This window comes from Lutjanus erythropterus, chromosome 3 (assembly GCF_056507025.1).
Source record: "Lutjanus erythropterus isolate fLutEry1 chromosome 3, fLutEry1.hap2, whole genome shotgun sequence".
NCBI classification, from domain to species: Eukaryota; Metazoa; Chordata; class Actinopteri; order Lutjaniformes; family Lutjanidae; genus Lutjanus; species Lutjanus erythropterus.
In genome coordinates this window covers 9325927-9338221 of record NC_139319.1, presented here as the reverse complement: position 1 = coordinate 9338221, position 12295 = coordinate 9325927, and the positions used below count along the sequence as shown (strand labels likewise).

The following is a 12295-nucleotide window of genomic DNA, read 5'->3' as shown; positions in this document are numbered from 1 at the left end:
TATTCCAATTTGCTATGGTAAAATAACTACTATAAATCTTTCTTGGGACAATGGTACGACATTTGTCTATATCATATAGTCTGGGAAGATTATAATTTGATTCAATTCAGGGGTAAGCGATCCCTGAATACAGCTGGCTGAAAGTCCAATAACAGTATAAAAGCACAGCAACAATAAGAGCCTAAAATTACAAGTCAACTTTAATAAACAGCAGCATTAAAAGACCATATAAATCCACAACAGGGAGAGGCCATGACCTACGCATTTGCAAAAAATTGGCATGAACTGTCTTTGGCAATAAATTATTGAAAACAGTCTATGTACAACTGCAAAACAAAAACAAGAATAAAAAAACAAACAATATATTGTTACACCACTGTGAGTAAAAAGGTAGACCACATGAAAATGAACTTTAACTCCAGGATACTGAAATCTCATGGTTAAGGAGAACATTTTACATTCAATTGCAGAGGTGCAGTTACTGAAAAAGTGTTTCATTCAAGAGCACGACTACACAGGAGCTTCGGGTTGATTGTTTCTGCATGAGTTTCTTCCATTTGTGTGGATTCTTGTGTGCGTTTTCAAGACACTGCTACGTCCAAAATCTTTTCCACATGTTTTGCAAGTATAAGGCTTCTCACCTGTGTGGATTCTGGTGTGCCTCATCAGGTCTGACTTCCAAGAGAATCTTTTCCCACATATGTTGCAGGGGTACGGCTTCTCGCCTGTGTGCATTACTATATGTCTCTTCAACAGTGACATTTCACTGAATCTTTTCCCACAGGTCTTGCACAGGTGTGGCTTCTCACCTGTGTGAATTTTTGCGTGCCTATTCAAGACACTGCGGCGCACAAAATCTTTCCCACATGTTTTGCAAGTAAAAGGTTTCTCACCTGTGTGGATTTTTGTGTGCCTTTTCAAGTCTCTTGTCTGAGAGAATCTTTTCCCACACGTTTTGCAAGAAAACGGCTTCTCACCTGTGTGGATTCTCATGTGTGCATAAACTTTGGACATACAATCAAAACATTTTCCACATATGTCACATTTGTAAGACTTTTTACCTTTGTGAATGTTACATTGAATTTTTGAGACAGCTGCATTACATAAATTGTTACCATGAATTCTGATTTTGTGATGTTGATTCTTCAATTCTGGTTCTGCATTTCTAATTGATTCTGAGTCTCCATGCTCACCTCCTTTCTGATCTTGTCTCTCAGCTACATGAGAGACTGATGGCACAGAACATTTCACTGATACATTGACTACAGTCAGAGAGTTTTTCTCTGCTGTACTCTGAATTTTATCAGGATTAAAGTCCACAGTCTGACCTTCACTGTGGTCACTTTCCTCATAGGTAGAAGTCAACATAAAGGTATCAGTCTCCTCCTTCAGTACAAGTTGCTCTGCCTCCTGGTTGATGCAGAGTTCCTCCTGTTCCTCTTTAACCTGTGGTGGTTCTGGCTCCTCTTGGTCCAGACTGGATTTCCTCTCCTGGCTACAGAGTTGCTGATCAGCGAGAACCTCCTCCTCTGTACAGACATGTTGCTGTGGGAGCTCTGGAGGGACAGACAAAAGAAGGTATAGGACACTAGTGTGATGGTGAAGAAAAAAAACGTAAATTGGTACCATGCCACTATACATTTAAGTCTTTTGCAATGAAGGCTGGGGCATTTTGTTGCTGTCATCAATTACAGAAATACATAAATTTGTAAACGTGTGTTGACACATCAAAATGAACTGCCGCACCTAGTTAAAGCATGGATTCACCCAGAGAACAAGCTGCAGAGAGCAAGCCTCACTGCAGTTATTAAAGTGTGGGAGTTTTTTTAGCTGGAGATGCAATAGTTTGGCTCTTTAAGCTCTGCAGACTAGTAATTACTTATCACAGGCATAAAATTGCTCATTTAAGATAAACTTTATTAATTTTCATCGCTCAGTGTGAAACACGATGTCTGCATTGCTGCTGTTAACTTAAACCATGTATCCTCTAACGGTGTTATTCAGCCATTTTATAAGTTCTATGTATGAGTAAGAAATGGTTCAAACTAATGTAACAGACAGTATGTAACTGTTTCACGTATTTTCCTCCACTCATACTGACTCAAAAACACAGTGCCATTGATCATCTTACCTGCACACGACTATAGTAATGACATAAACCTATGTCATAACCAGTTTAAGTTTTAAGTTAAGTACTTGTTCAGTTTGGGAAAAGAGTTGACACAGTGATTCATGATTAAATTAATATGCATCACAGCTCCTTTTTAATTTGTAGTGCTACAAAACATGACGGTAATTTTCTGGCTCTTGGACAAATGACCCCTGTCCTATACAGTATTTCAGCTCTGCACACAATTTGAACTGACTTTATTGGATGACGAGTAAATACATCTGATCACCCATGATTTGATCTTGTGATGTGGTGCCTTGCGTTAATGTATTTAATCAATGTTTGATTTTACTTGGGGAGGGCATTTTTTTTTTCTTCTCAATTTGTTTGAGGAGGGGGAGGAATTTAACTGTAACACTCTTTCTCTTGGTAGTGAAATAACTGACTTGACCTTCTGTGCTTTGCAATTATATTTAGTATGCAAAACAGAACATGGCCTGGATGGGTCTTTAACACTAATTTGGAAATGTTGATACTCTATCACTGTTCATGGCCAAGAACTTATTAGAAACAGCTAAAAAATGGGTGGTGGTGGTTCTGGAGCTGGAAGATTTTGTCCCCCTATTTACCCCAAATACCAGTATTGACAGCCATGATTATTTATTATATGGCTTTACTCGATACTACTCGATTCTGATTGGTCAATTACAGCATTCCAAAGTCTGTTATTTCCGTATAGCAAACCGTTGATATGTATAATAGACCGTTGTTATGGAGAACAGACTGTTGCTATGGACATATGTCTCAAAATAATGATAACAATAACGTACAGCGAGCAGGTCATTATTGTCTATCACTATCCCTTACATGTTGAACATATTTATCTGTTTTTTTTTTTGTTATTTCAATAACTGAGTTTTACACACCGATCCTGTGTAACTTTACTTCAGGTTTCCAGATGATATCCAGCAGTCTGCGCTGACGATCGATCTCTTCTTCGTACTCGACGATCGTTTGTTTAAAAACTCTGAATATTTCTTCAGCAGCAGCAGTTAGTCGCTCGTTGACAAACTCTCTCAAACACTCAACTGAAGACATTGTTGCTTCGTCACAAGTTGATTTATCTGCAAAGCTCCGACTCCCAGCTAGATTCAATACAAGCGTTGGTAGAGTCACTTCCGCTCGGAGTCACGCTGAGACGTTCCGACAGTGGAAGTGGCGAAACATTCGTTCCGCTTTCAGTTGATGGCGTTTTATTCAAATCCTGTATGTTCACAGTTTTTCTCATTTGCTTGAAAACATTTGTACATTTCAGAAGTTGCATTTGACAAAATGACACAAAATGCATCTTAACCCGCAAATATTAACACATTAATGATTAACAACTACATTTAGTAGGTTAAAGAAAAGCCATATTTTATCCTGATAGAGGAGAAAAAACAATTGGCATTGGAAACTGTCAAGAACTGTGGCTATACACAACAAAATCAAAATCTTTATATTTCACATATTTATTATGCCTTCATTGGTAGACAAATTGGATTTTCTTGAAAACACACACACACACACACACACACACACACACACACACAGCATTTGATGTAACTCTTTGTATTTTAAGATACAATCCTTTTTATAGCATACTGAACTGAGCTGTTAGTCACCTAAGGCTACACATTTTATCCATTTTCACAAAAACACTGGTTGAAATACAGACTAATAAAAGTATGTTAAGAAAAAATGGCGTTGTGGCCTCATACTTTTACCAATTTGAAAAATCTGTGGATTGCTGTTTAGCTCAGCTACTTCAAATGCTGTCAAGAAAATAATAAAATTCCACTGTATACACTGATGGGTTAAAAACATGCAGCAGGAGGAAATGATTATCAAATAACACCACATGAGGTGAAATTAATAGAGGCTATGCTAATTGATGGTCCCAAAATAAACATTTTTAAATAAACAAGTTTAAAGTTTCTCATACAACAAAATCTCTTCCCTTTTTAAAATAGTTTAAAAGTTTGATGCAACATAATTTAAAGATAAACCCTTGGGGTTAAACATTAACCTGGGAGAAACTCAGCCTAAAGTATATTTTCCCACAGTAGTTGCAGTTACATGGTTTCTCACCAGTGTGCTCTCCTCTTATCTGGACTAACAAGTTATCAGTAAGTCTGAAAACCCTCATACATTTTGCAAGTGTCTTTTCACCTGTGTGGATTCTTATGTGCTTTTTCAATTCAGACAATCAACAGAATCCTTTCCTGCAGTTCTTGCAAAGGTACGACTTTCACCCGTATGGATTTTCATGTGGACCGATAAAGCACCACTATGTGCAAAACCTTTGTCACATGTTTTGCAAATGTACGGCTTCTCACCTGTGTGGATTCTCATATGGACCAACAAGGCGCCGCTACGTGCAAAAGCTTTCCCACATGTTTCACAAATGTACGGCTTCTCACCCGTGTGGGTTCTCATGTGTTCTGACAAGGCACTACTACATCTGAAATCTCTTCTGCATGTTTCACATGTGTACGGCTTCTCGCCTGTGTGTGTTCTCATGTGAACTTTCAAGTCACTGCCATATCGGAAATCTTTTCCACATGTTTTGCAAGAGTAGGGCATCTCGCCTGTGTGTGTTCTCATATGCCTTTTCAAGTCACAGCTATGTCTGAAAGCTCTCCCACATGTTTTGCAAGTATACGGCTTCTCACCTGTGTGGATTGTCATATGAGATTTAAAGGCAGAGAAGTTATTGAATCTTTTCCCACACGTTTTGCAAAGGTATGGCTTCTCACCTGTGTGTGTTCTCATGTGGATCAAAAAACCACTGCTTCGTCTGAAACCTTTTCCACAGGTGGTGCAAGAATATGGCTTCTCGCCTGTGTGGATTCTCATATGATATTTCAAAGAATATGCATCACTGAATCTTTCCCCACAGGCGTTGCAAGAATATGGTTTCTCACCTGTGTGGATTCTCATGTGTAAATCAAACTTGTACTTAAATTTAAAAGCTTTCCCACATGTGTCACATTCAAAAGACTCTTTACCTTTGTGAATATTACAGTGACTTTTTGAGCTGTTTACGTTGTTACTGTGACTTTTGTGATGCTGATTCTTTTGTTCTGATTCTGCGTTTCTAGCTGATGCTGAGTCTCCATGCTCACCTCCTTTCTGATCTTGGCTCTCAGCTACATGAGAGCTTTGAGAGAGGAGCTGGTGGTCACTGTTTGGTTCTGAGACCACAAAGCTTTTAACTAGTATCTTTGCTATAGAGTCTTTCACTGCTGCAGTCTGATCTTCACTGTGGTCACTTTCCTCATAAGGAGGAGTCAACATAAAGTTATCAGACTCCGTCTTCAGTACAAGCTGCTCCTCCTGACTGGTGCAGAGTTCCTCCTGCTCCTCTTTTATCTGTGGATGCTCTGGTTCCTCCTGTTCATCTTTAACCCACGGAGGCTGTGGCTCCTCCTGTTCCTCTTTAATCTGCAGAAGCTCTGGTTCCTCCTGTTCCTCTTTAATCTGTGGAGGCTCCAGCTCCTCTTCCTCTTTAACCTGTGGAAGCTCTGGCTCCTCTTGGTCCATTCTGGAGTTCATCTCCTGACTACAGATGTCAGCAAGAACCTCCTCCTCCTTACAGACATGTTGCTTCAGGAGCTCTGGAGGGACAGAAACAGAAGGAGTAGGACATTACTGGTTCATGATGTTTGTTCTTAAACCATTTATACAAACACAAATGTGTGAAAAAACTTTGGTTGGCATGCACCATTACAAAATAACAGTAAGTTAAGGGTAACACTTTATTTAAAGGGGAGTGCATAGGATTTTAATACCCATGTCATGACACCTGTCAGGAACATGAAGGAGTCTTAATGAATGTTTATGACTGTTGTCATTAGGCATGACTCGGTCAGTTATGCCACTTTTAATGCAAAGTTGACAGTGTTTGAGATGTCTTTGTTACGATATTACACAAGCCAGTGTCTTTGTTATGACAACAAAAATGTCTTTGTTATGACGACATGACATTAATCAAGACATCATAACCTGTCAGTGTCGTAAAGAAACTGTTTAGCTTTATGTTTTGTACTGTCATATGTGGTTGGTTTTGACCCTGGCTGTCATAAGACCGTTTTAAATGCTAAGCAGTTTCTTAAAGTTTGATGTCAAGTTGACAAAGACATTGACAGGCTATGATGTTGATGTTAATGTCAGGTTTTCATAACAAAGACATTATTGGTTTGATTCATGTCAAACTGTCATAACAAAGAAAGTGATGTAATTGACTGAACAACACTTAATGGCAACAGTTATAAAAATTCACAAGGACTCCTTCATGTTCATGACAGGTTTCAGGACATGTTATGACAGTTAATGACAGTCTTATGCACACCCCATTCAGTGTTACCAAGTCAAAACATTCAATAATAAAATAAAATATTCATCATGAGGACTATCAATATAGAACAAATAAAAATATAAGCAGTGAAAGGTTGCATAGGTTTGTAAAATATTGCACAGAGAATGTATTGCACTTATATGTGTGAAGTGTGTGAGTGATTTGTGTGTCCAGGGGTACTGTCTGTCTGTGTGTTTAATGTTGCATACAATTATCGGTGTATGCAATGAGGTGTGTGTGTGTGTGTGAGAGAGAGATGTGTGTGCTGCGATGGTAAAGAATACCATTATGTATTTAAACAATCAGGATTATGTATAAATCGAATTCCTCTGTTTTGTGTTATTCAAATAATTCAAGTTTTACACACCCATCCTGTGTAACTTGCAGCGATATCCAGCAGTTTGCGCTGACGATCGATCTCTTCCTCGTACTGGACGACAGCTGCACACTCAGCTGAGGACAACGTTCATTGTAACTGAATTGCAGAGAAGGTAGCTCGGCATTTTATTGATAGACTAACCCCTACTACCAAGTCCATGCAGAAAACGCCACTGGAGCCCGTGTTCTGTGCAATGTCTAGAAGGGAACCCAAGATTTGCTAAACTCTCGCGAGATTTTTACGCGATGTTTCTTCATGTTGCACATTGTACAAAGTAATCATGTTATTTTTTATATAATATGGCAACATTGTAGTTAATGTCTGTATAGCTATAGGAACACGAACGACCCAGTTTGGTTTAGGGAAAATATATCATTTTGATCAAAATGATCACTCTCGCGAGATCTTTCGCGGGTTTGGAATTCCCTTCTAGACACAACCCGTCTTCCCCTTTGCACCGCTTCTTCTTCGTCTTATTTTACTGTGGTTGGCATCCAGTTTACTGGTGAATTACCGCCACATCCTTCCCCGGATGATGGATCAGTCAATAGACTTAAAATAAAATCCCTTAATTAATTAATAGAAAATAACTAGAAAATAGCTAAACAAACAAACAAACAAACAAACATTCAAACAAACAAACAAACAAATAGATAAATTAAAGATGGGTCAAGATAAATAAATGCTAAAAATAATATTTTTTGCTAAAGTTGTTGTCTTGATATACAGAGCTTCACTTCTTTCTTAAAAACATGGAGGTGACGTTTTAATTTACCAAATTTATATTTATGAATGTAAAACTGCAAAAAAAGATGAATCAGAAAATAGTCTACTCTTTGTCATTTTGTTGAACCTTATACCCCACCCCCAAACAAACAAACAAACAAACAAACAAACAAACAAACAAACAAACAAACAAACATTTTCCAGTAGAATCTTTAAGTAACAAATAATATTATCCAAGATAAATCAACTATATGTGTACATTTACAGAACAGATGGACAACAATGTTAATATGGGAAAAACTAAAGACAAAGCTTAAATGTACAAAGAAAAGAAATAACCACGAAACATCGCTGAACGGTTTTATATGAAATGTCTTAAATTGTACTGAAACACCCTGGTCCTGCTTTAAAATCCCTATCTATGTCATCTACACTCCTGTTTATCCATCATATCTTGTTGTGCCTTAACTTCTGCCCTCTCACCCCTGATCAGTAATCCTTTTAATGTCAGTTTCTGCGCCACTAATTCCATCAGATTATTTCTCATCGTGATATCTCTCTTTTTGTGCAGCAGTCCTCCTAAAACGCAGACCTTTGTTGTCCGCTGTCTCCTCTTCCTGACATCCCTCACATAAGCCTGTCTGATGTTTCCCTACCGCTTTCAATGTTTTGTTTAGCGCACAGTGCCCCAACCTTAACCTTGTCAACACAGTTTCTGCTCTTCTGTTTCCACAACAGTAATAACTTTGACATTCTTTTGAATTCAGATGAATATGGATGCCTCTCTAACCTTTCTGTTCCACCTTTCTTGCCACATTTGATTGTTTTTTGCACAGTTTACACATTTAACTTCTGCTTTACTGATACTAATTTGCATTTAGTGTCTGTCCTTTCTTTAAAGCCCTCTTTGCCAATTCATCCACCCTCTCATTCCCCCTGACCCTTCATGTCCTGGAACCCACAGATATTTTACCAGACCTCCCTGATTTGCTATTGTTACTGACTGAAGAACTTCATATATTGACAGTTGTTTGAATGGAAAGACCTAAAACTTGCTGGTGAGGGTGAATCTGAGCATGTCAACACCTCTAGTCTAGTTTTTTTTCCCATCCATCGTCATGCAACTAACACTGCCAAAATCACCGCTGTATAAACCTCTAACTTACTGGACGTTTTGCCGATTCCAATTTCTTTAGTTGTTTTTTTTCCACCCCAAATCCTGTCACTCCTGTCTCAGGTTTCTTATACTCTTTGATGCATGATAACTGAATGCAGTTCCTGCATCAGTTTTATCTTTTTTCTTTCCGTGTCCACAAACAAATACCAGCCTATATAATGATTTTGGGTTTTGGTTGGGTTTTACTGATTTATTTTAAGGTTCTTACCTTTCTTCTCATTTCTGTTCCTTTATGTCCCGACTTTCTTTTTCCTGCCTCTTTGATTACTAATTTTTTTCACTTAGTCTGAGTGTTTCCCTGCTTTCTTTCTTCTTCATCCATAGTGTCAAGCATCCCAGCACCTGTAGTGAATCATACATGTATAATAATACCTTTTATCAAATTTCTTCAAAGTTACAGGTCAGTATAGTGATAACATCCATATTAAATTCCTTCAAAGTCTTCACTACATACATTATATGAGTGTGGACAGACCAGGATGTAAATTGCAACTTGAGCGGTTGGTGGAGGCATTAATACTCTGTTTTATACAGCCATTGACAGCTGGGGACACAAATGATCAACAACTGCTTCAGCTAGCCATCTTGCTCCAGCTTGGGACAACATATGTGGAGGTAGCGTTAATGTTGGCAAATCTCCGCTGGTTACATCTGGCAATTGTAGTGGCATTGCAGTAGGTGCTTCACCACCTGTTGCCTTGCAGGGATTTACACTCTTATAGTTGACTCTTTATTTGCCTGGCCTAAAACTATGCTGATAACCTTCCAGCATTCCTGTCTTCAAGTTAATATAATAGCCTTTCTCTTACCATATTTCCCATTATCCTGCATGTGTTTAATGTTAATGTTAGTGTCCTGTAACTACTTGGTTTAGATGGATCCTTTCCAGGTTTTCTTATCAGGATCACCACTGCTTTTTTCATGCACTTGTTACACACTGTTATAAAGCTGCCTCAAGAGCTGTCCTTCCCCTTGATGCTTTTGCATTACATACCATATCTAATCTTTCCCTGGAGAGGTTGATCTTGATCTATTTATTGCTCTGACCATGTCTGTTTCTTCCCTTCTGTCTAACACACCTGGATGCTGACTTATTGTTCTATCCACTCTCCTTCTCCCTTCCTTTAAGAACTATGTATCTTTGCAAATAACTCCATGATCTCTGACTTATCTCTGTTGGAGCCTTTTCCCCTCAGATGTCATAAGTGGATATTCCCATTCTCGTCTGCTGCCCCCCCCCTCCCCTTTGTAATTCCCAAAACCTCTCCCACAGGTGTTGTTGCATAATTTTCTCCAAATTGCTCTCTTAACTTGACATACTGTTCTTCTCTCCACTGTCTGTGCTTTCTTATTGAATTAAATGCTGCAGGTTCTGTGTTCTTTAAACTTGTCTGTACACTCTGTTTCTGTTTCTTACAGCCTGATGACACTCCTCACTCCACTATGGTACCAGTTTTCTATTCAGGATCAGAATCAGAAAGGTGTGACTATTATTTACATAGATGAAGGAGCTATGCAGATTTGTGCAGGTGCAAAAGGTTTGACATGGAGTGTGCAAGTTCACAGTATAGGAGGATATTGGTATGTGCAAAATAGAGTCAGGGTTTTGGTCCTGATGGACCGCAGCTTCCTGCCGGGGAGGAGCATCTCAAAGAGATTGTGTCCAGGATCAGAGGAGTCGGTTACAATCTTACCTGCATGCCTCAGGGTCCTGGAGGCATACAGGTCCTGCAGGGATGGCAGATTGCAGCGGATCACCCTTTCGGCAGAGCGAATGATGCGCTGCAGTCTGTCCTTGTCCCTGGCAGAGGCAGCAGTGTACCAGACATTCATCCTATACATACCCCTGGGAATAGATCCTTCTGCATAATCTCTAGATATGTCAATCCTTGGCATTGTTTCCTCCCTCAACCTCTTTTATTTATGCCAAACAGCTTCTCCATAGGCCCACTCTGGGATTCCACCACCTACTCTTTCTCCCACCAAACCTGTGCTGCTGCAGTGTTTAGTTTTTCATCCATATGGTGTATTTTTTTATTGGCCTGTTTGCAATGAGATAACCTTATTGGCTACAAAAATGCAGATGAAAGCTTTGGATATTATTCATTCAACTTGTACTCAGCACTCAATTATCGTTTTAAAAATAACTAAGTACATTACATAGTGTAATCCATACTTAAAGGGGTAGTTCATCCAAAAATGAAAATTTGTCATTATCTACTCACAATCATGTCGATTGAAGGTCGGGTTTAGTTTTTCAGTCCACAAAACATTGCTGGATTTTCGACAGCGTTGCAGAATCTCCCAAACAATCTATGTGAATGGTGACCAGTTTTCAAATGGAAAAAACAACCGAACCCCCCCCCCCCCAAAAGATAAAATACCTCCATACTGTTCATCTCATGCAATCCAAGTCTCCTAAAGCCTCACATTCATTCATCACATTCACGTGCGCACGCAGACCGTCACACCACACACGCCCAGTTCAGGTAGTGTGCATGTGCATGTGAACGTGGCTCCAAGCTGAGGATCCACAGTGAAGATGGATTACTGGATTGCACCAGATGAGCAGCATGGAGGCATTTTATATTTTTTTCTGTTGTTTTTTTAACATTTGAAAACTGGTCACCATTAGGGCTGCACAATAAATCAGAATTTAATTAAAAAATTGCAATATAGCTTTCAGCAATTTTCAAATCGCAGGAAGTGCACAACATAATAATTTTGACATATTTTTCAATCAAAATAAGAATAATGATGTAAAAATTATCATGACCCCTAATATCACAAATCGTATCAAAATTGCAATTAGATATTTTTTCTAAATTGTTCAGCCTAAAACCAAAATTACAAACTAAAACTAAACTAATCTAAACCCGACCTTTTAATCAGCATGACGGTGAGTAGATAATGACTAAATTTTCACTTCTGCATTGATTCCTGGGTGGAAAATTGTTCACATTACAGATGGTCCTTACAAGAAAAGAAAAAATATATTGCATAGTGCAATTAGAAGAGAAAATATAAAATATAACAAGATGTTTAAAAATATGAGAGACAAGACAGAGACAAAATGGCAGTGATAACCGAAAAATAAATAAATAAATAAATAAATAAATAAATAAAATAAAAATAATAATAATAAAAAAAATATATATATATATATTAGAAGTAAGAAAAAATTAGAAAAATATGTGCACAATATGCATTGTGATATAAATATATATCTTTACATAACAGCGTAAATAGAAATGTTGGATGACAGAGTAGAGATTAGAGTTTTTGCACAAATTGAATTACTGCACAGAGTAATTGCAAGGTTAAGTTATTGACTTGAAAATGTATTCCTAACAGTACCCAAAAACTAATTAATTACAGTAATTTGAGTATTTGTCGTCTAGTTGGACTACTGTCCAGTAGTCTAATTTTAATCACATTAAAATGTGTGGATACCTCTGTCACCACAGCATGTACTACCATCATTTAAACGTTAGGGGGTGACCT

At 38.2% G+C, this 12295-nt stretch overlaps 1 protein-coding gene and 1 pseudogene across 1 annotated transcript; both read right to left on the bottom strand.

Annotated features, from left to right (window-relative positions):
- Nucleotides 1-286: 286 nt before the first annotated feature.
- Nucleotides 287-3450, bottom strand: LOC146329633 (uncharacterized). The gene is made up of 2 exons (XM_084714907.1): nucleotides 3037-3450; nucleotides 287-1556 (listed from the first exon to the last, which is right to left on the bottom strand). The coding sequence occupies exons 1-2, from the start codon at nucleotides 3206-3208 to the stop codon at nucleotides 511-513; spliced, it is 1218 nt and encodes a 405-aa protein (XP_084571033.1). The 5' UTR covers nucleotides 3209-3450; the 3' UTR covers nucleotides 287-510.
- An 86-nt stretch (nucleotides 3451-3536) lies between these two features.
- On the bottom strand, nucleotides 3537-10624 carry LOC146329632 (uncharacterized; annotated as a pseudogene).
- Nucleotides 10625-12295: the final 1671 nt, after the last annotated feature.

What these genes read in the sequence shown, in the direction of transcription:
- LOC146329633 (XM_084714907.1), bottom strand. Translation starts at nt 3,208, where the DNA reads ATGTCTTCAGTTGAGTGTTTGAGAGAGTTTGTCAACGAGCGACTAACT. An exon ending in AGTAAAGTTACACAGGATCG is followed by an intron (nt 1,557 to 3,036) that starts GTGTGTAAAACT and finishes CTGTCCCTCCAG; the next exon opens with AGCTCCCACAGCAACATGTC.